Here is a 19346-nt window from a genome sequence, read left to right as displayed (position 1 = left end):
AGGCCTTCTTCAAAGATATTAAAGTTGAAGTGTTAATAAACCATTGAAAATGTAGTAGTGTCCTTTTTATTTTGGGAATTCTCCCTAATATGTGTGTTCTGTAGGCTGCTGATACTGAATAGATGTCTCTAGTCCACCTTGCAGGTGTTGTAACTGCCTTGCTTCTAGGTACTGCTAGTACATATCATGAAGATGCAGTGTTGGAGTGAAGAACAGGTGCCTGAATCCAAGCAACTGAGGATGCTGATGGTTTGTCAGATTTATAATAGTGATGTTGATAGAGTCTTGTTTTTTCTGTTTGGAGTCCCTAGGTATTTAACACTTGCTTCAGTCCGTGGCAAAAGATGGAATGAGAGCTACGCAGTCACAAAGCAGCCCTACTAAACATTTACTATAATATTGAAATGCCCTGCTCTCCATGTTTACAGGTGGGATGAAATCCTGCATTTTGTTTAGCCATGTTGCTGTGAACGTAGCAGTGCACTGCGTTGCGCTCTTCACTGGTTCCTGTCAAATGGCTCTGCCGCGCGTGCCTGGCATTGGTGTGTAGCACTGACCACTGCTGCCAGGGAAACTGTCTGCTGATCTTGAGCTTCCGTGGCAGCTTTAGTCTGCTGGCATGCTTTAATGTTGGACAAGAGGGAAGGATAAATATAGAAGTCACTTTTCACAAGGGTTTGAGCACCTGTAGGAAGAACTGAAGTTAATTGAAAGACCTATTTCTTCATTTCCTGTCTGAACATCTTTTTCAGGGTCACTCAGATAATCTAAGTATGTCAGGGTTGGTGTGTTGTGTTTTTCTCTTTGAATGCAGGTTGCATGTGTTTGAGAAAAATTCCTGATGATGACTGTGCTGCATAAGCAGAGGTAGTGATGGTGGTGTCACCTTTATTTATTTGCCCTCTACGTGACAAACAGCTTATAAAGAAAACCAAATTGTTCTTACCTGGTTTTTCTAATGACTGCTAGATGGTAAGATCAGTGCCTCTTCCTGTTTTCCTGGGACAAGGGCATATGTGGTTGCATGGTCAAGTGGATCTAGGAGCTGATTTGGATTAGATACGATTTTTAAGGGATGAAAGAGATGATTTTGACTAAATCGTGGTTGAAGCATCTCCTACCATGCTACTGTGCCTATTTTATGTAAAGCTTGGTACCAAATTGTGAAATGTTGGTAACACTGCCAGCAGGGTGTTGAATCCCTGTTTATACAGTAGCTACTTCTGTTGCTGGCAGTGCTGGAATGCTGCTGTTCCCCTCTCTTTTCTTTAGAAAAAGATTTAAAGGGTGTTACAGTATCTAGGCACAGAGGTGTGAGACAGGTATTACAGCTAAACAGTCTGAGTTTAGACACTGAAAGAAATGAAAAATTATTTGAAAGGTGACTGAAATAGTTATATTTTAAACTTCTGTATAAGAAAAAAAAGTGAGATGTTTAGTCATGTGGGTTTTTTTTAATTTTATTTTTTTTATTTCCAAAATGCTGCTTCATGTTGCTTGGGAATCTATCATAGGCTTCTAAAGGACCTTCCCAAAGACTTGGCTGTTGCCTTGTCTGTTCCTGAAGCTGTGTTTTAAATGGGCAGAAATTGTGGCTGTTGGAGGGGTGTTAAACAGTGAATTGTACTCGGTGTGATTGTAATGCCTGACTTCTGCTAAAGGCAGTATGGAGAAAAAAGTAGATGCTGAACATTTGGGAATGCTGTGTTTTTAGTCTTAGAACATAGAAGTGTGTCTGTATAGCAAAAAAATAATAATTTGTGGAGCCAGTGCTGTTTGTACTTTTCAAGTAAAAGGAAACAGTCCTAAATTTGTGTAACTACAGTGTTTTGCATATATTGCTGTACCCACGGGAGTGGCAAAATATTTTTTTGTTGCTACATTGACAGTCCAGATACTGATGATAGACAGCTATGGTCTGATTTTCAGAGGCACTTCTTCAGAAGGGCCAAGCACTGTTTTGTTTTGTTTTTTTAAAATGTGAGCATGTTTGACTCTTGTGAAACAAAGGTCTTCCAGTAATAGTAGACTCTTACAGAGGTTAAATCCACTCGTGTTTTCACTCAAAATGAGTGTTACTACTGCTTTTCAGACTGCAGCATGCTTCTGCTCTGGTTTGAGGAATATTATTAATGACAATCTAGTCATTAATTCTAAAGATGATGCGCTGTTTCTTAATGGTTGGGAGGCATTGCTTTAAATCATGATGTAGGACAGTCTAGTTTATAAACCATGTTTTGGGAAGGCTTAGGAAGAAAGTCCACAGAAAACAAAACATGAACCCTGGGTCAAATAGAGAGGCAGCCCTTTAGAGCTGCCATCAGAGGTACTAAAGTACAGCTTTGATGAGTGGTTCACAGAAGGTGGAAGCTCATGTTGTAGGTAATTTTCCTTGATTGCTGTAATCTCCTCAGGTTAGTTTAAAATTTTGAAATTATAAATATGAGAGACCTGTCCCCACATCTCAGGAGTGGTTCATGTCAAGTGAAGAAAAAGGGACTACAGGAGTAAGAGATGGTTATGAGAGGAGCAAGATGGATTGCTTCAGAAGGGCTTTTGTTGATGGCTTGGTCTTCCCAGGACAGCTGCGCCACTAGGGAGTTCTCTATGTGCTGTCTTCTCCCCATACAAACCCTGGAAGCTGCTCCAGGAATGCAGATTTCTCTCCAACCTCACGGTGTAAAGCCTCAAACATGGTGATGCATCTTGTAAACAGGAGAGTGCCAGGAGTAGGATTTTCACTGTATTCATGCCCAGGATTTTCTAGCCTCAGATTTCCAATGCAGCCTTCAAACTTCACGGCACTGCTTTCAAGCTTCACTTTCTTGTGTAATACCTTTAAATACATTAGCCCTAGGGCCTCTTATTTCATGTCCCAGCTTCAAGAAAATCAGAACAGATTGCTTTCCTGATTAAATGAAATTATCTCTTCATCCTGCCTCCACAGGAACCAGATTACAATGGCAAAGGAAGGGCAGTGTGTTTGTGGAAAAACTTAAAAAGAGACAAGGTTTATGTGATTGCAGCATCTTTGTGCTGCTTCTCCCTGTGTGAATCTGGAAGCTAAGTCGAACTAGCTTTGATACAGAGGTTGATGTTTGTCAGATACCAGCTACAGAAAAATTAAGAGTTACAAGGTATTACAAGGGAGCAGGTTAGCGGGTGTGGTGGGGAAAACTCGAGCTGTTACCGGAGTAGGCTCATGGAGGGTGTGTGGGGTGGGACAGCTTGATTTTACCTGGGGACAGGGAGGAGGTGATGCAAGAAATGCTAAGTGATGGGGTGAGAACTGCTAAAATGCTTGTGTGCATCCTTGCTGCTCCAACCTGATTTCATCAGGCATGTTGGAAACAGTAGTGATTTAGTGATTGCAAATGAGATTCTGATCTTCAGAGGAGCTGTTAACTGACCTCGAAGCTTCTCTTAGACCAGTAACTTTAAAAAATGAGCTAATTGTGGTTTTATGAGTCCACTTCTAGAGCTATGTAGGAGTTGCATTTGTGGAATTAGAGGTGTAGAAATAAAACAGTTAATCAAAAGTAAGTATTTTCAGCAACCTAACTAACAGCGTAGGGACAGGGGCCTCCTGATCTTCTTGGCTCCTGCTCAGTACAGTGGGGAAAAAGCAAGGCACAGCTCAAGTCCCCTGGAGCTTCTGTGCATCCAGAGAGACACAACCATTAGTTCCCCTGCGGGCAGGCATAGTAATAAGGTTATGCAAAACTGGTGTGTGTGTCTGTGTACATTTGTGTTTATGTCTGATCTGTGAACAGAAATCTTTCTGGGGTGCCTGTATGCAAACTGATGGTTACAGTGGGCTGGGTTACTATAGGACTTCATGCTGTATCAGGTGCTTGTAACTATTTCAGTTGCCTCCACCAAACCATTTTCCTCATTTAACTGCTCCTAGCTTTTGATCTCCTTTGAAATTGCTCATTTTCAGGCTAACTGTGTGTAGAAACACTTCTTTAATTCTTGCCAAATGGGAGCTGTGTTGCCCCAAACCCCCCTCTCAAATACACTGAGCCTCTGCAAGTAGTAATTTGAGAACTTCAAAGAGAAACAGGAAGCTTAAGGAGCACACAAGGTGAATTTCCAGCATTCAGAAGCATTTGCTGCTACTCTCGTGAAGGGCAAAGATGTCAGCTGTCAATGCAAAAGCTTTTTTAGATTTAAAGAAATTAAGCTATTTTTATAGGAAATCCTTCCCAGTCTCATGCCTGATGGCTGCTAAGTCCTGTATGCTCCCTTTCATGTAGCTCTACATTGATAGTTATCTCCCAGTCCTTAGTTGGAATTGTGAAAGCTAAAGCACTTGCTCTAATGATAGGGTGAGCCAGTAATAGTCAAAGATTTAAAATTTGACTCTCTCAAAATGTAGTATTATGTTTTCCAGTTGCCATTTATGTATGCATTTTTGGACAGAAGGCAATATGTTGAAGCAATGGAAGTTTTACAGATTAGTATTTTCCTTCTAGTATTAATTTAAGACAAAACCTGCAGAAATGGTTGGTACAGCTTAGACCATGAGGTCGTTTCCCTGGTATCCCTTACAGAGTGCAGAGAAGAGATTCCTGTGGTGCCTATTGTATAGCTTAAAAAAATTTTGTCCTGATCATATGGCACTGGGTATGAAGAAGGGGCTGCAGGGGCAAAGCTTTATTTTGGTTTTTATTAACTGTTGAAAGCATATTCGGCTTTCTTGTGAGTGTAGTTCCTGTGATTTCTTTTATTGCTACTGCCTCCATGGGTGGTTTGCCCCTCTGGTAAGGGAGAGATCGTCAGGTGGAATGAAATTGTGGTAGTCTGATCTGCAGGGAAGACTTGTGAAATACCTTTAAAACTCGTGTGTATGTTTTTATTTTCTGTATGCTGAGACCGTGGGCTTAATAGAGAAGCTGCTTTAAAGGCTTTTAATTTGCCCAGTTACCCAGGCCGTGATGACCCTTTTTCTCTTACATGTGAGATAATGGTGTCACCCTCTGACCTGCCTGGCACTCCTCTCTTGCTCCGTAGTTCCTACCCTCTCAAGTGGTCGGAATTAATTGCTACAATCAGAGCAAGGCAAAACATGCCTCGCCTCTGTTTTTCACCTCTGCTGCTTGTTGCTCTCGATAAAGGGGACTGAACCTCAGAGCCTGGCTGGCTCGGGTCTCCCTGCTCCCCTGGCTGTGTGACCGTGGTCTTTTGGGGAGAAGCTGGCAGAGAAGTGAAGGCTCCGCAGGTTGTAGCCGCCAGATGGCAATGTCCCCCCGCCCTCCCCTGTGCCGCCGCCGGGCTCGGGCTCCCGCGGAATATGTGTGAGGGTTTGCGTGTCTCTTGTTGGGCATTTATTTTTTAAAAGTTCGTAATTTACATGTCTGTCTATCACGCGTCAGTCCCCTGGATGACCATGTGCCAGTCTGATCCTGGGCTTTTTTTCTGTGCAGAATTCAGCAAAATTAATCTGGGAGATCCTAAAGCCTAACAACTCCCAAGTGTCAACTTTTTTTTCCCAAGCTTTTTCCATGTCTCTATTTGAATCCAAGGACCGACATGGCTCCCATGGGAAAAAGATCTTGGGACTCTGTCTGCTTTCAGGTGGCAATCAGAGGCAGTTCCTGTAACTGGAATTAATTGCTGTCCTCAGGGCTTGGTAGCAGCATGGGTAGAATCCATCCTATGAACTGGTCTTGCATCTTGGAGCAGACTTATGAAGAAGGGGTAGGGAGAAGGTGCTTGATAAATAATTGCTAAGGCCAACAGTGCTGTTTCCTTAGCTGTTGAGGGTGCTTGTGGTTTGTTTCCTCACAGTCCTATTTTTTTCTGTCTGATTCAGCAACAGAGTGGAAATCTTATTTCCTTATTATGTATTTCTGCCAGCAAATAGCAATTAAAAAAGTCAACAGTGATTGCACTAAAGAGGAGAAGCCTAGAAGGAAAAAATTCTTTGCAAATACTTGTAGGAAGAGGGGAAAATTATGGGAAATTAATGAAACTATAAAATTCAGAAGGAGTGGTGCTGCTTTTTTTTACCTAGCCTTCTCTGTTGTATAGCAAGTTATGCTATGTAGGATCTATTTATGGCCTGAATTCATCCATTCCTCCCTGCTTTGAGTGAACAGGAGGCCACTTCTTCACAGGCTGTGGCTACTGCATCCAGCATGCCTTCTAATTCAGGGCATGGTTCCTAAAAAACAAGCTCATCTTACAGGGATCTCCTGAGTCACTTGTGAAAACTCAGGAATTGTTTGACTCCAAAGCTTTCTGATGGTGATGGTGGAAGTCTCACTGACTACATTTCACTTCTGCCCTGTTTGTGCAAGCAAGGCAGGAGTGAAACTGAACAGCTCTGAGGAAAGTTGCTTTTGTTATCCTGTGGCTTGTCTTCCCTTCTCAGTTCATACCAGGTTTTTCTTCCTCTTGAAGTGTCCTTTTAATCCCTCCCTCCCTTAGAGCAAGTGAGATGGAACAGTGGATCAGTAATGCTGGTTTGTTTCTTGCAGCTCACTTATACTTAGTTTCTGTTGAAATCACACTTGACACAGCTGCTCTCACCATAGTCCACTTGCAAGCCAACATTGTCATTACCTGCTGGGCACTTCCAGGCCACCCAGATAATCTCAGCTGTATCCATTGTAGTGATTTCTAGTGATGTGTTCTCAAGGAAAAATGTTTTATTGTGTATATAGTCAGAAAGGAGCTTTTCTGTGCACACATTGCTCAACAGAGGGATTTTTAGTTACCACTGAGACACCTGTCATTTTATACAGGTGGAAAGTCAACAGAACAAAAACCTAGCATGTATAAGAGGCAAAGAAATTATTATTATTATTATTTTCAGTTAGGCATTTTTATTTCAATCAATAGTTTAACAAGTGCTTAAACTTCCCTGGCAGTTTAATCTGGAACACAGTTGAGAAGAAAAATATCTTCTATAACTTTACAAAAATAAAAAGATTTTTTTCTTTTTAAATCCTGCACTTTAAGCAAGCACACTCCAACTCAACCAAGACAGACATTCTATCTTAAAATACAGACTTCTGTTACATAAAAATTACATTCTATCCCAGGGCAGCAGGCACAATGTGTGAATGGTATAGAAACAGAGTAAGAACACTTATTTTGGTTTTCCTGATCCCTTTTGTCCTTTTTCTTAAATAGAACTTGTTAAAACAATTTATCCAAGAACTTACTTAGGTTACCATTTCTTCTGTTAGGTGGCTCCTTGAGTAGGATATTACAGTGGCACCGAGGGAAAGAATTTCACCTGTCCTGGTGACATTGGCAGTAAATGAAGACACAAATTTTAATTGTTTTGCTTTTTAAAACTTCTGCATTTCAATATTGGAGAAATCACTCAGTTTGTAGGTCCTCCCCTGCTAAACCATTTACAGCTTAACTTCTTTAGCAGCCAGGGCTGCCAGCACATGAGGTCAAGTTGGAGAAATAAAATGAATGGAATCTATTGCGTCACAAATGTATATGGTGCTGTGCAGCAGTTGATGAAACCTAAAGATCAAGGAAGCTTAGCTCCTAATTTTGTGCCTGTCACCTAGGAGAAGCCTTTCAGAGAACATGGATTGGCAAATAAACTATGCACTCTGAAGATTTACATCTTTGTCTTGGCATTTATGGGCTAATAGAAAAACAAAGAAAAAATACATAGACACAAGGAGGGAAGCTGGTGTAGCATATATTAAGAATCCAGATTGTAAAATTTTCTTTCTGTTCAACACTAAAAATAAACTAGAGGAACCCAAAATCAGATTTCTGGCAATGAATATACTAAGGCCTTTTTCAAGTGCCCCCTTTTTAACTATCTCTAGGTGACAGGAGAGGAAAAAAAAAAGCTGTTCTTGTACAGTTTGTACTTTGAGTCACACTTGTGTTTTGTGTGATTACAAGTCACAGAAAACGTGGATCTTTGCAAGTCTGCAGTTCAAAACACAGTCAAGATAAGAATGTGACTTTTTGAGGTAAGAACTAGACAGGTCTCTCTCCTGAAACTGTTGTAAAATTTTGGATATCAATTTACAGGGGAGCCATGAAGCACTAATAAGTTGTAGATCATTGCCCTGATGAACAAAAAACATTAAGTGGCAGAGCAGTTCCTTTGCTCAGCTTCAGTTCTACATCACAAGCACGTGCAGATTTCAGCTGGGACTAAGTTGTGTGTGGCACTTGTATAGGGAAGGAAGAGGGTCTGACAGCTCCTAGCCACTGATACTTTTTGCAGAGATGAGACCACCTAATGGGACAATGGTGGTGAAGAAGCTTGTCTCATGATCTGAGGAACCTCAAACCATACCCATAAATAAAGAGTAATGTGAATTTACTTATGTCACTGTGTTTCCAACAGAAGTCAGAATCAAAGGTAGTATTTGAAAGGACTTAACTATCTTGTAATAGCTCAGTAACTCAGTTGGAGATTTGCTGGTGTAAATCTGCTGAATTAAAAACTCAAGTCTAGCTAAAGAAAATAAAACTCCCTCCTGGTTCCTAGCTTCTCTTTCAAAGGCATCATGTCTCCTTCTTGACTCTAGTTAAAACTTCTCCTGATGCCTTCCTACCAGCAACTGATCCTGAACTGACCCTTCCAGTAGGTTTGACTGTGGAGCAGAAAGCCGTCAAGAAATGCTGATCAGAGCAGCTGTTCATAGGGCTCAATTGATCATGGGAATTTGGCTTTCAGCTCCTTCTAGCAGGCTGAAGGAGGATCTGATATCAGATGGATGGATGAATGCTTTCTCTGGTGACCACTGAGCCAGCCTGAGCTCTGTTCTTGACTCTTAATGAGTTTGCTGTGACTTTTCCTCTGAGGAAAAAATACCATGAAGGATTCTGTCTGACCTGGCAGTGAGAGTCTGTGATTGTTCCTTTCCCCCTTCCTCCTGCTGTCTCAAAACCAAGTGAACCAGTTTTGTTCTCACCCCATGGAAATTTGCATCCAAGGCTAATGCCAGCTTGGAAAAATTGTCAAGAAGGCATGGACTTAGAGGAGGTAGGGAGCCTGAGCATAGCCATTTGCTACTCAACTGGCTTTTTCCTGCTATTTTTCCTAGTGAGCTCTGTGCCATTGCTGTGTTTTCAAATAATCCTTTTGCTATAGCACACAGTATGGAGACTTGCCTACATAAAACTGGAAGACCTTCATTCAACACATGCTTTTCCTGTGATGCTGAACATTATCTTCCCCCAATAATACTGCACTAGGCAGCTACAAACTGCTGACACTGCTGAAGAAACAGTGTGACCTTATTAGTTATGTTTATTCCACAGGTTCCTGCTCCTCCTGTGAGCCAAAATGTGTATACTGGTAAAAGCCACAGCCCAAATGCTTCAAGATTAAACCATGTCCTCAGCTCACTCCCCATTAAAGCAGGGGGGACATGGTTTATCCATGAACTGTACCTCCTTGCTCACTGTAACTATCTCCTCTATTGCCTCTCCAGAACCTGGTCTGATAGACATTAATGTGCACATAAGGATGCATTTGCCACTGGGGGAAACCCAAGGGTTTCTGAGGCAAGGTATTGTTGAAGAATGCTCTATTGAAGAATGTGTTGGGACAGGTCCAATAAGGAGAAAAGGGAGGAGGTGGCTACATTTGTGCAACTCTTGCTCCTCCTTCTGGTAAGACTGGGCCACTCTCCCTCCACCAGATGGATGTAGATCTGTTTCCAGCTGCTTTCGTGCTCTTTTAGGGGCCATGGTGTGCTTGCTGCCAAAACTCTTTACTTGTTCCTGTGTGAGGCCACATCACTAAAAATCTGCTGCTAAATAGGGTTGCAGAACATTTTAGACCCTACTTGCTTCTTTACCCACCTGGCTGGCACAATATCCAAGGCAGAAATACTGCATGTGGAGTATGTAAGGCCTCAGGAATGTGACAACAGAAGTCATCCCTGCAGCCTTGTATTGGCAACCTACCTGCACCTTGTGCATCCAACAGAAAAGATATTGTTTCTCTCTGGCATTAAGAGGGCTTGGTTGTAACTACTCACTAGATACAAAGGGAGGCCTCCCAGCAATGCCATAGCTAAGGAAATTGAAAGACAAGATATTAAGCCAGTGGTTATTTTTACAATTTAATTATTGTAAAAATAGCTTAAATTATTTGGAATTTTTAATTAGAGGTATCAGTTATTTAGCACTATCTGAGTGGAGGGCTGTTGATTTGTTGTTTCTTTTTGTGTAACGAGCTGTGAGATAATGACAAGATCAATCTTCATGGGTTTCCTCCTCGTATGCGCATCTACATCAGAGGTGTGAAGTCCGAGGGGGAAGCTGCTCTCACAGTACTGGCACAGCCCCAAGCCCTTCCCCAGAGCTAAATTCTGTTGAGAAACCCAGCACTGGGGAGAAGAGTACCGCAATGGTAACATGGCAGCGATGACTGAAGCAGGATCATAACCTTCACCCCAGCAATGAATTTTTTTTTTTTTTTCAAAAAGAAGATCCCCTCCCTCCCCCCAAAAGTCTGCAGTACTAAAGTGCAATTACTTTTGTGCAGTCATGTCAGGCCAGGGATCAGACTGGATGAAGTTCAAAGCACAAACATCAAACGAGTGCCGTTCAGGATTCAAGGAGGAGGGGGGAAGTAAGGAAAAGAACAACAGTTCTCAGGCATTCAAGTGCATCAAGAAAATAAATGTCCCTTTCTTTCAGAAGTAAAAACAACCCCCAGTCTGCTGGAATCCTGGCTTTGTAGTCATGAAAAATAAGTTTTTTTTCACTTCTAGCTGAGAATGTCCCAATATGACACAGTACAAATAAACAACACCAAAGCAAGAGCTGGGGTACTGGGATATTTTTCCAGTGCCTTGCTATACAGCCTTATTTTTTTCTCCTCTGGTGACTCTTCAGCTCTGGGCACTGATGAAGCACACTGAATTAAAGGCATCTGGTAGGAAGTGGCTCTCTTCTCTGGTCGGTCAGGGCTGGACCCGTCGCTCGGTCTCTGGCCATTGTACAGCAAGTACCTTCCCCCGGCGTCCTGCTCCATTTTGAAGATCTCGTACTCGGTGTGAGGCAGGCGGATGCCGAGCGCGATGCAGCCGTTCGTGTGGGTGACATCTTGCTGAACCCCAACTTGCCAGGACCCCTGTGCTCCACACTCGTTCCCATTGAAGACGTTGAGCAGAGAGGCTGTGGATATATCCATGGGAGTCACCTTCATGTGATTCACTGTGAGAGAGGAAGAGAGGAGCTATTAGCAGAGGAACAAAAACAAAAGCAAGGACAACGTGCAGATTGGGGTGTAACTGTCAAATCAGAATTGTCTCTGCTTGCTCATTCTTAAATCAATTTTTCATATTGCAGGTGTGTCCAGTGAACCTATTTGCATCATTTTATGTCTTTGACATAATTGCTTCTTGCACACACACAAACTCAGTTGAAGAAAACCTGATGAGCACAGATCTCAGCAAGAGATTAACCAGAACTTTTCATTACAATCCATTACAGATAAAGCCTGGGTGGTTATTCTAGGAGATAGGTAAAAGATGAAACATTAAAACTTTGTGTTTTACTACCATCTGTATTAATCCATAAGTAGGGCCATTTATTTTTCATCATTTTTTAATTTTGTTATCCTGTAAGGCTAATGAAATAATTAGTTCCAATTGGAAAGTCTGGAAAGCACCACAGCTGTGCTATCTCTCTGTATTACCCATTCTTTTTTGCGTGAATTATATAAAGTATTTCTGAACTACAGAGAGATGTTTTTTCTCATATCCAAAGAGTGAGAGCAGCTTGCAGAATCAAATGTAGAAGTCCTGCAGCTTCTGTGGTTCCAAGTTGCCTGCATTTCAAAGGAGCTTAAGGCACATAAAGTTTTATTTTTCAGCCAAGTTAAAAAAGTTGGGAAAAGTCAAACAGCCTATGGAAGCTGAGTAGTACTTTTTCCTGGTGCATGCTTGACACTGTGTATTAAGTAAAGGGGATCTGAATGGATCAGTGCTGACTGAAACAGAAGCAAATGACCAGGCCTCGTACCGAGTGACATACTAAAACCTCAAATTCTCCTGCAGGTCATTTTGTATTAAGATTTGTTGAGTTTTATTCTGAGGTTTTATAAACAGTTGACTCAATGGCTCCACAGTTCACATTATTTGTCCTAGCGGGTGTAAAAGGCAATCTATAGAACGCAAACCTAGAAGCTTTACCAAAACCAAATTAGTGACCTCAATTTGCAAGGTAAGTTGGCATACCACGAAACTGGATTTCACCCCGGGAGCTGAGCTGGGACATGCTACATACAGCTGCAAAGAGCAAAAGCTCTGAGAGGCAAGGGTATCTCCCACCTCCTGTGAAAATTCCAGATTAGTAAATAATTTCTTACAGTTAGATGCTTTACTAAATTGGAGCCATACAAGAAGCTGTATGCTTCTCACATGGTAACTGAAATAAGGAGGAGAAGAGCCCACACAGTGCTTGGGGCTTCCAGAGGCTCCGCTGGGGCTGGCGCCATGGTGGGACATCATGTTTTGGAGATGTTTGTTTGTGTGGTTAAAGCCACTGAGGTCTAAGCGTGGTGCTATGGGGCTGTTTGCATGGGAAAGCTCTCTCAGCCGCAGGGACCCGGCTGGTGTCACCACTGTGTGCCACTTCCCAAAGTACTCAAGGGGTTTCAGTTAGATTCATCTAGTCTTCACTGTAGTGGGATTAATCAGAGCTGTCTTTAGGGACATCCTTGTTTGCTCTAGAGCTCCTTGGAAGCTGATGAGAAGACAGATGCTGCTTCTTGTACTGCGTTTGTGTGGCAAGGCTTTGGTAGCAGGGGGCTGCAGGGGTGGCTTCTGTGAGAAGCTGCCAGAAGCTTCCCCCATGCCTGGCAGAGGCAATGCTGGCCAGCTCCAAGACAGACCTGCCACTGGCCAAGGCTGAGCCCATTAGTGATGGTAGTAGCACCTCTGTGATAATGTATCTAAGATAAAGGGGAAAAAAAGCTGCATAAGAGCTGCTGGAGAGAGGAGCAAGAATGAGAGAAAAACAGCTCTACAGACACCAAGGTCAGTGAAGAAAGAGGGGAAGAGGTTCTGTAGACGCCAGAGCAGAGATTCCCCTGCAGCCCATGGAGGTCCATGGTGGAGCAGATATCCACCTGCAGCCCATGGAGGACCCTACGCCAGGACAGGTGGATGCCTAAAGGAGGCTGTGACCCTGTGGGAAGCCCACACTGAAGAAGGCTCCTGGCAGAACCTGTGGACCTATGGAGAAGAGCCCATGCTGGAGCAGATTTGCTGGCAGGATTTGAGACCCCATGGGGGACTCAGCTGGAACAGTCTGTTCCTGAAGGACTGCACTCCATGGAAGGCTGGAGCAGTTTGTGAAGAATTGTAGCCTGTGGGAAGGATTCATGTTGGAGAAGTTTGTGGAGGACTGTCTGCTGTGGGAGGGACCCCAGGCTGGAGCAGGGGGTGAATAGGAGTCCTTCTGGAGGAGGAAAGAGCAGCAGAAACATGTGGTGAACTGACCACAACCCCCACTCCCCATCCTCCTGCACTTCTGGGTGTTGGAAGCAGAGAAATTTGGAGCAAAGTAATTTGAGTCAGGGAAAAAAAGAGGGATGGAGGGAAGATTTTTTAAGACTTATTTTTTATTTCTTGTTACCCTACTCTGATATGATTGATAAGAAATTAAACTAATTTCTGTAAGTTGAGTCTCTTTTGCCCAGTGACAGTAATTGGTGAGTGATCTCTCCCTGCTCTCATCTCGACCCATGAGCCTTTCATTGTATTTTGTCTCCCCTGTCCAGCTGAGGAGGGGAGTGATGGAGTGGCTTGCTGGGCACTTGGCACCCAGCCAAGGTCAAACATCACACTGCTATATCTGTCTTTGCCAGAAAATGATTTATACAAGTTATGACCTGAAATACTTCCTGAAGGTGCTTTTTACTCTCTTGCTGAAAGAGCCCTAGGACACAGATCTGATCTCAGACACTCTGCTTAGATGCTTTAAGTCTGGGCACTGGACTTGAAGACTTAGTGATGTGAAATCCTATTTTCTTGTGCTGTATTTAAAGATCCCTGCCTCAAATTAATATTGCTTCAGTGGTGCAAAATACTGTGCAGCTGGTACAGTTTGGCTGGGCATTCACACAACGCTTGTGAACTTCCCAAGAAATTACTAACTCCAGAAAATGACAGAATGAAATCATCAGCCACCAAATCATTATGAGGAAATGCTGCTCTGGTGTGTGGCTACGTGACCACCTCTGCCCCCAGTGTTGTGAACCACTCTACCTTTGAACACAAACTCAGTGCCACCCATCACTTTGGATGAGTGCACTCCTCGGCTGTAACGTCCCTTGGCGTAGATGGTGAAGGTGGGGTGCTTGCAGATGGGGTCGGAGTAGTGGTAGTAGTGACCTTCCCAGGTGTTGTTGTTGTCATGGAAGATGAAGTGGCGAGTGAGGAAGAGGACCTCCGGTCGCACCTCGCAGCGCTGGCTCACCCACTCGCCATGGAGCCCTATAGTCAGATCTGCCTTGGGGGGTAAGATGGGAGGATGGTGCTCGTCCGACCGGTAGATGATTCGGCACGCGATGCACGTGCGGTCGTGGTTCTGAAAGGAAGCAGGGAGAAACCCTTGTTAGGCATTTACTCGTGACAGAGGGCAATGCTGTCAGTTTCAGGTTGAAGTGAGACCAACTCAACATTTTAAGGAGTATGTTATTCTTTCTCATCTTTTTAATATTCTCTTGCAGATTCTCACCGTTCAAAGCACCTGAAACATAGCACCATTTGGTTTTGTATGTAGGAGACTGCACAGCAGGAGCTGAGTTAGGACATTAACTCCCTCATCTGCATTCCTCTGAAATGAACATTTTAGTTTAGCTTTTTATTGGATCTAGAAACAGCTGAGTTAATCCTTCAAATCGCACAAGAAGCTGGCAGATGGTAATTCACTATGGTAGGGACTCGGCAACTCTTGTGTTAGAAATGAGTACGTCTGCTCACCTCTTTTCATCTCTCTTCCTTTTAGTTGTCAACTTTGGGTGCCGTAGATGGACCCAGGTGTCCCAAGTACATTTTTCAGTTGGGTAGCAGCCTGGGAGAACAGTAACCAGCAATGCTGAACTCTTTCAGCTTTTCTGAGCCCTAACAAAAGCTTGTGAATCATATGACACGGCCAGTTGCCGCTGGACATGGTGAAAGCTTTATGGCCCTCTCCAGAGGGAACAGGGTTGGTGGTGCCTACTGAACTCCACTGCAGCTCACTGCTGTGGGTCAAGCACCAGGTACCCCCCAACCCCATCCAACAGTGCTGGGGGTGATTTACAAGGGGTGTGCAGGCTCTGAGTCTGTGGCAGGAGTGGAGGGAATTTCATGCTGAGGCTTCCACCTCCTGACAGCAGAAAATAAAATTACAGACTTGTGTGTTGTTCCTAAGGCCAACTGCTTCTGCCTCTGCAAGGTTTTGTCTTGTTGGCAAAAGAGTCTGGTGAGTGACCAGCTATTCTCTTTTCAGACTGCATTTTGCACTTTGTTCCATGGCAAGAGAGACAGCGGCATTAGCATTTGTCTATGCTCTGGTAAACCTTAAAAGTAAATTTTATGGACTAACAAAGGATTGCAAAACAAATTTTTTAACTCACTTCATTTATGACAAATAATTAGATCAAGAAGAAGAAATGCCTCCCCTCATGATAAAAGCAGTGGTTGTTTTGCTTGTGCCCGTTTTGGGTTGGTGATGTGCTGTTCGTTTACATCTCAGGATCTCCAGTCAGCTGGAGACGTGCAGAGAGGCTGTGCTCTGAGCTGTAAGCAGGCTTATACTCAGAGTGGAAGGCAAAGACCACACAGATAGCTTAGACCTTCATCTTTCAAGGACACTCAATCCTTCCTGGAGAGAGGGAGATGCACTGGCTGAGTTACATCCACCTTGCTCAATTCAGAGTGTACCGAGTGAAGAGCTGAAGCCTTCAGGGAGACATTTACACAAATACTTTTTCTTTGTGCCTCTTTCCAATCTTCTGTTCTGAGATAAATTGCACAGACTTTGAAGTCCACTTGAGCTGCTATGGAGTCAGCATGTCACCACTCACTGCCTTCAGCTCACAGAACACTTTAGGGGTGACATTTACACAACCTTCATTAGTGCCCTGAGTTTCTCCAATCATATGACCATAGGTAGCTTCAGAGAATCAGCATCCAACTCCCACATATAGAACAGGGTTTATATTTGTCCCCATCCCAGACCAGAGAGACACACAGAAAGTAGTGAAATCAATGGGAAGTCTGCTGTTCTACATCCCTAGGATGTAGAAGAATGGTCTATGTGCTAAATAACTACAAATGATGTAGCTCAGGTTGATCTGAACCAGTGCCGTCCAACAGCCCTGCTTTGAGGAAGAAGGAGGTTGGACTTGGTTACCTCCAGAGGGTCTTTCCACTTCAAAACACATGGTCTTCTGAGAACCACTAGTCAGCATGCTATTAAAGTGGTTGTAGTTCTTCCCACTGTGGAGCTTGTTAACTAATTTTAAGATACATTTTTCAGCTAAATTCTGTAAGCAGGTGCAAGGGCGATTAATGTCTTAGTGAAAATACAAAGAACATTTAATTGAGTAATTCAACTGCAACTGGTGAAGTTAGCACAGATTTGTGCCATAGTAACTGACAGCAGAGGCTGGTGCAAAACATCTGGTTCTCCTGAACACCAGAAGCACAGATAACACATAAGGACTGTGAAACGGAGCCATCTACTGAAATGGCAAGTTTCAGTTTGGATTTTCTGATGGTCAAGAGAGGAACAAAGATGCAGTTATGTTCCCTATTTTGCTCTAGATTTCTTGTGTGACCTTCCTGTGTGACTTAACCTCATTTCAGACAATTACAGGTCTTCTGTTTGGGACAGGACTGGCAGAAGGCTAAATAAGGACACTGAGCTGTGAGAAAGCAGACAGAAATGTCAGGGACTTGGATATTATTTAAAATAAAATAATAATAATTATAAAAAATGTGAGTAGCTCTATTCCTGGAACAAACCTTCAAATATAATATGACAGAAGTCCAGTGTCCCCCTTCCTCTTGCCTGCAATAAAATCTCACCCAGTTTCACCTGCAAGCCTGTTTGGGACTTACAAAACCAGTCTGCTGAATGCCTAGCTCTCTACAGAGGATGTCAGTCATCTTCTCCAGAAAGTGGGCTCATGTACCAAGCGGTTTGTGGCTCAGTATTGCTGGCGGGCAGATGACTTGTACATGGCTAGGAAATGAGCTGGTGCTGGGGAAAGGTGGAGGCTGCCTCAGCTGCAGAGCCTGTTTCCCTCGAGGTCCAGCAGTGAATGGGGATGCCAGAAGTTGAGCAGCTGCCCTGTCCTGGGCAGTGCTGCTGGTGCTGCAAGAAAGCTGTTGGAGGAGGTGTGCGATTCCGTTCGCTGCCAACCAAAGCATTGAAGAAACAAACATTTTAAAAATGTAATCATTATTTCTACTACACTTTGTCTTCTTGGAGATGAACATCCAAAAGATGTAACCCCTGCCTTGTATGGACACCTGCAGTGATCCAGGCTGAGGGGTTGCTCTGTGGAAGATGCTGGTGTCTATCAAGCATTTGTTTCTCTGTCTTGCCATGGGGCACATGGGCATCACTAACACTTTAAGGGCTAATAAACTGCATTGATGACAGTAACCTTACTCCTTTGATTGTCCCACTCACATAACATGAAGCAAGAAAGCGAAGAAAGTGAGGAGAAGACAGTGTTCTAAAACTAAACATAACTTAGATAAACCAAATTGGTCAATAGTAGGAGACAATTTCTGCTACAGTCCCTTTGCTATTGAAGTGAAATTGAAAGCTCTTATGATCTCCCAGAAGAGTCCCCGGCAGAGCAGCACAGGCCAGTCAGGGTGGTTTGGTTTATGTTCACATTACCCTCTCAGGACCATCCTCCACAATTAGTTTGTAGGCCAAGGCAATTTAACCTGGCAACCAGTGGTTTCTGTTGCCCTTGTTCAAAATCTGAAGAAAACCAAACAGAAACCCAGCCTGTTGTCTTCTTGGTCACCCTTGGCAGGTTGTGGGATTTCCCTGTTGTTTCTCAGGTCTGTGGAATCAGTCCTGTTTGCAGCAACGTTATTTTTTTCCTTTTTTTTCCTTTTTTTTTTTTCCCTTTCTTTTTGAGGAGGAAGGACTATCACACATAAAAAGCTCTTTCTTCTATTTTTCTAGAAGTGATTTTAGCTTTCTTTTCTCCTCCACAACATTAAAAACTATGCGTATTATGAGTGGAGGCTCTCATGCTGGGCAGGGAGTATTACCATTGTTTGATGTCTTCTCTGTCATACTGGGAGGGTACATGGTGCAGAGTGGTCACAACCTATGGTTGCTTAGTCCTCTGGCTGTGGCCAGCAGCAGAGTGGGCAGAAGAAAGTCCATAGAGTTCCACGGCGGAAAAAATTCCTAACTGCAAGCAGCCCCTTTCTCATTATCAGGGCTGGGTTCATGTCTTGAGGCACAGGGAGGAGTTACTTCCCAAAACTTGTAAAACTCATGCAGTGTGACTATACTGGCTGCCATTACACTGCAAGTAGAGGTAACTCCTTGGGCAAACTCAAGGAAGGTCCAAGTTAACTCACAGAAACAGAAGTTTAGCAGTGTAAACACTTGTCCGTAGCTCATCTGGTTCTTTGACCTCTGTGGTCCATATCTTGAATTGTGGTAGCTGTGTAGCCCTTCTAAATCCAAAGGCTTTGCACCAGCTCTGAAGCTCTGGCCAGTTGCACTGCTAAGAGGTATCTAGCCTGCCTGTCTTATTACTGATGATGTGCCCAGATGCAGGGACTGTGGTGAACAGGCACTTTTTGCAGCAAACAGCGAGTGGGACAGGGAGAGGTTGGGGCAGTGAGGAGGGAAGCAGAAGTATCCCTTTCACTGGCTGGCTCAGGTATCTCATAGAGATGTACCCCAGACACATGGCTTCCCCGAGACCAGCACTTGGATCTAAGCCTACCTAAACCCTTTTTTTTTAAATTTTATTTTTTTTCTCTTTCTGTGAGACTAGCATTCACAGAATTATGAACTTCTTAATGGAAGAACAGGCCACATGTAAACTCCCTCAGTGTAATTTTTGTTCCAAGTAATGGATAAGAGAAAGATCTAGTTTTGTTATGAGGCAGTTTGACTTAATTGTGGAGTAATTTATCGTTAGCAACTGACTGTATTTTTCACTGTTGCTTTTTCAGGTTGGCCACTCTTGGCTCTTAATTACATTAGCTAAGGCCTTGCAATCACTCCTTTTCCATGTGTCTCAGGGAAAGATTATTTTCTAAAAACAGATGTTCAAAGAGAATAGGGAACAGAGGCAGAGGACATTTGAGTTCAAACACGATTAAGTACTCTCTAATAAAAAGCTC

At 43.3% G+C, this 19346-nt stretch overlaps 1 protein-coding gene across 1 annotated transcript in view; it reads right to left on the bottom strand.

Moving 5' to 3' along the window:
• Nucleotides 1-10090: 10090 nt before the first annotated feature.
• APCDD1 (APC down-regulated 1) overlaps nt 10091-19346 on the bottom strand; it is a 30259-nt gene continuing 21003 nt past the window's right edge. Inside the window, exons 4-5 of the mRNA XM_051610657.1 lie at nt 14229-14550; nt 10091-11169 (exon numbers count right to left, since the gene is read on the bottom strand). Of these exons, the coding sequence (XP_051466617.1) occupies nt 10721-11169; nt 14229-14550 (771 nt within the window). The 3' untranslated portion in view covers nt 10091-10720. The remainder of the gene's footprint in view (nt 11170-14228; nt 14551-19346) is intronic.

This window comes from Apus apus, chromosome 2 (assembly GCF_020740795.1).
Source record: "Apus apus isolate bApuApu2 chromosome 2, bApuApu2.pri.cur, whole genome shotgun sequence".
In the NCBI taxonomy this organism is placed as follows: domain Eukaryota; kingdom Metazoa; phylum Chordata; class Aves; order Apodiformes; family Apodidae; genus Apus; species Apus apus.
The sequence above is the reverse complement of the archived record's forward strand: the minus strand, read 5'-3'. Positions and strand labels throughout refer to the sequence as shown.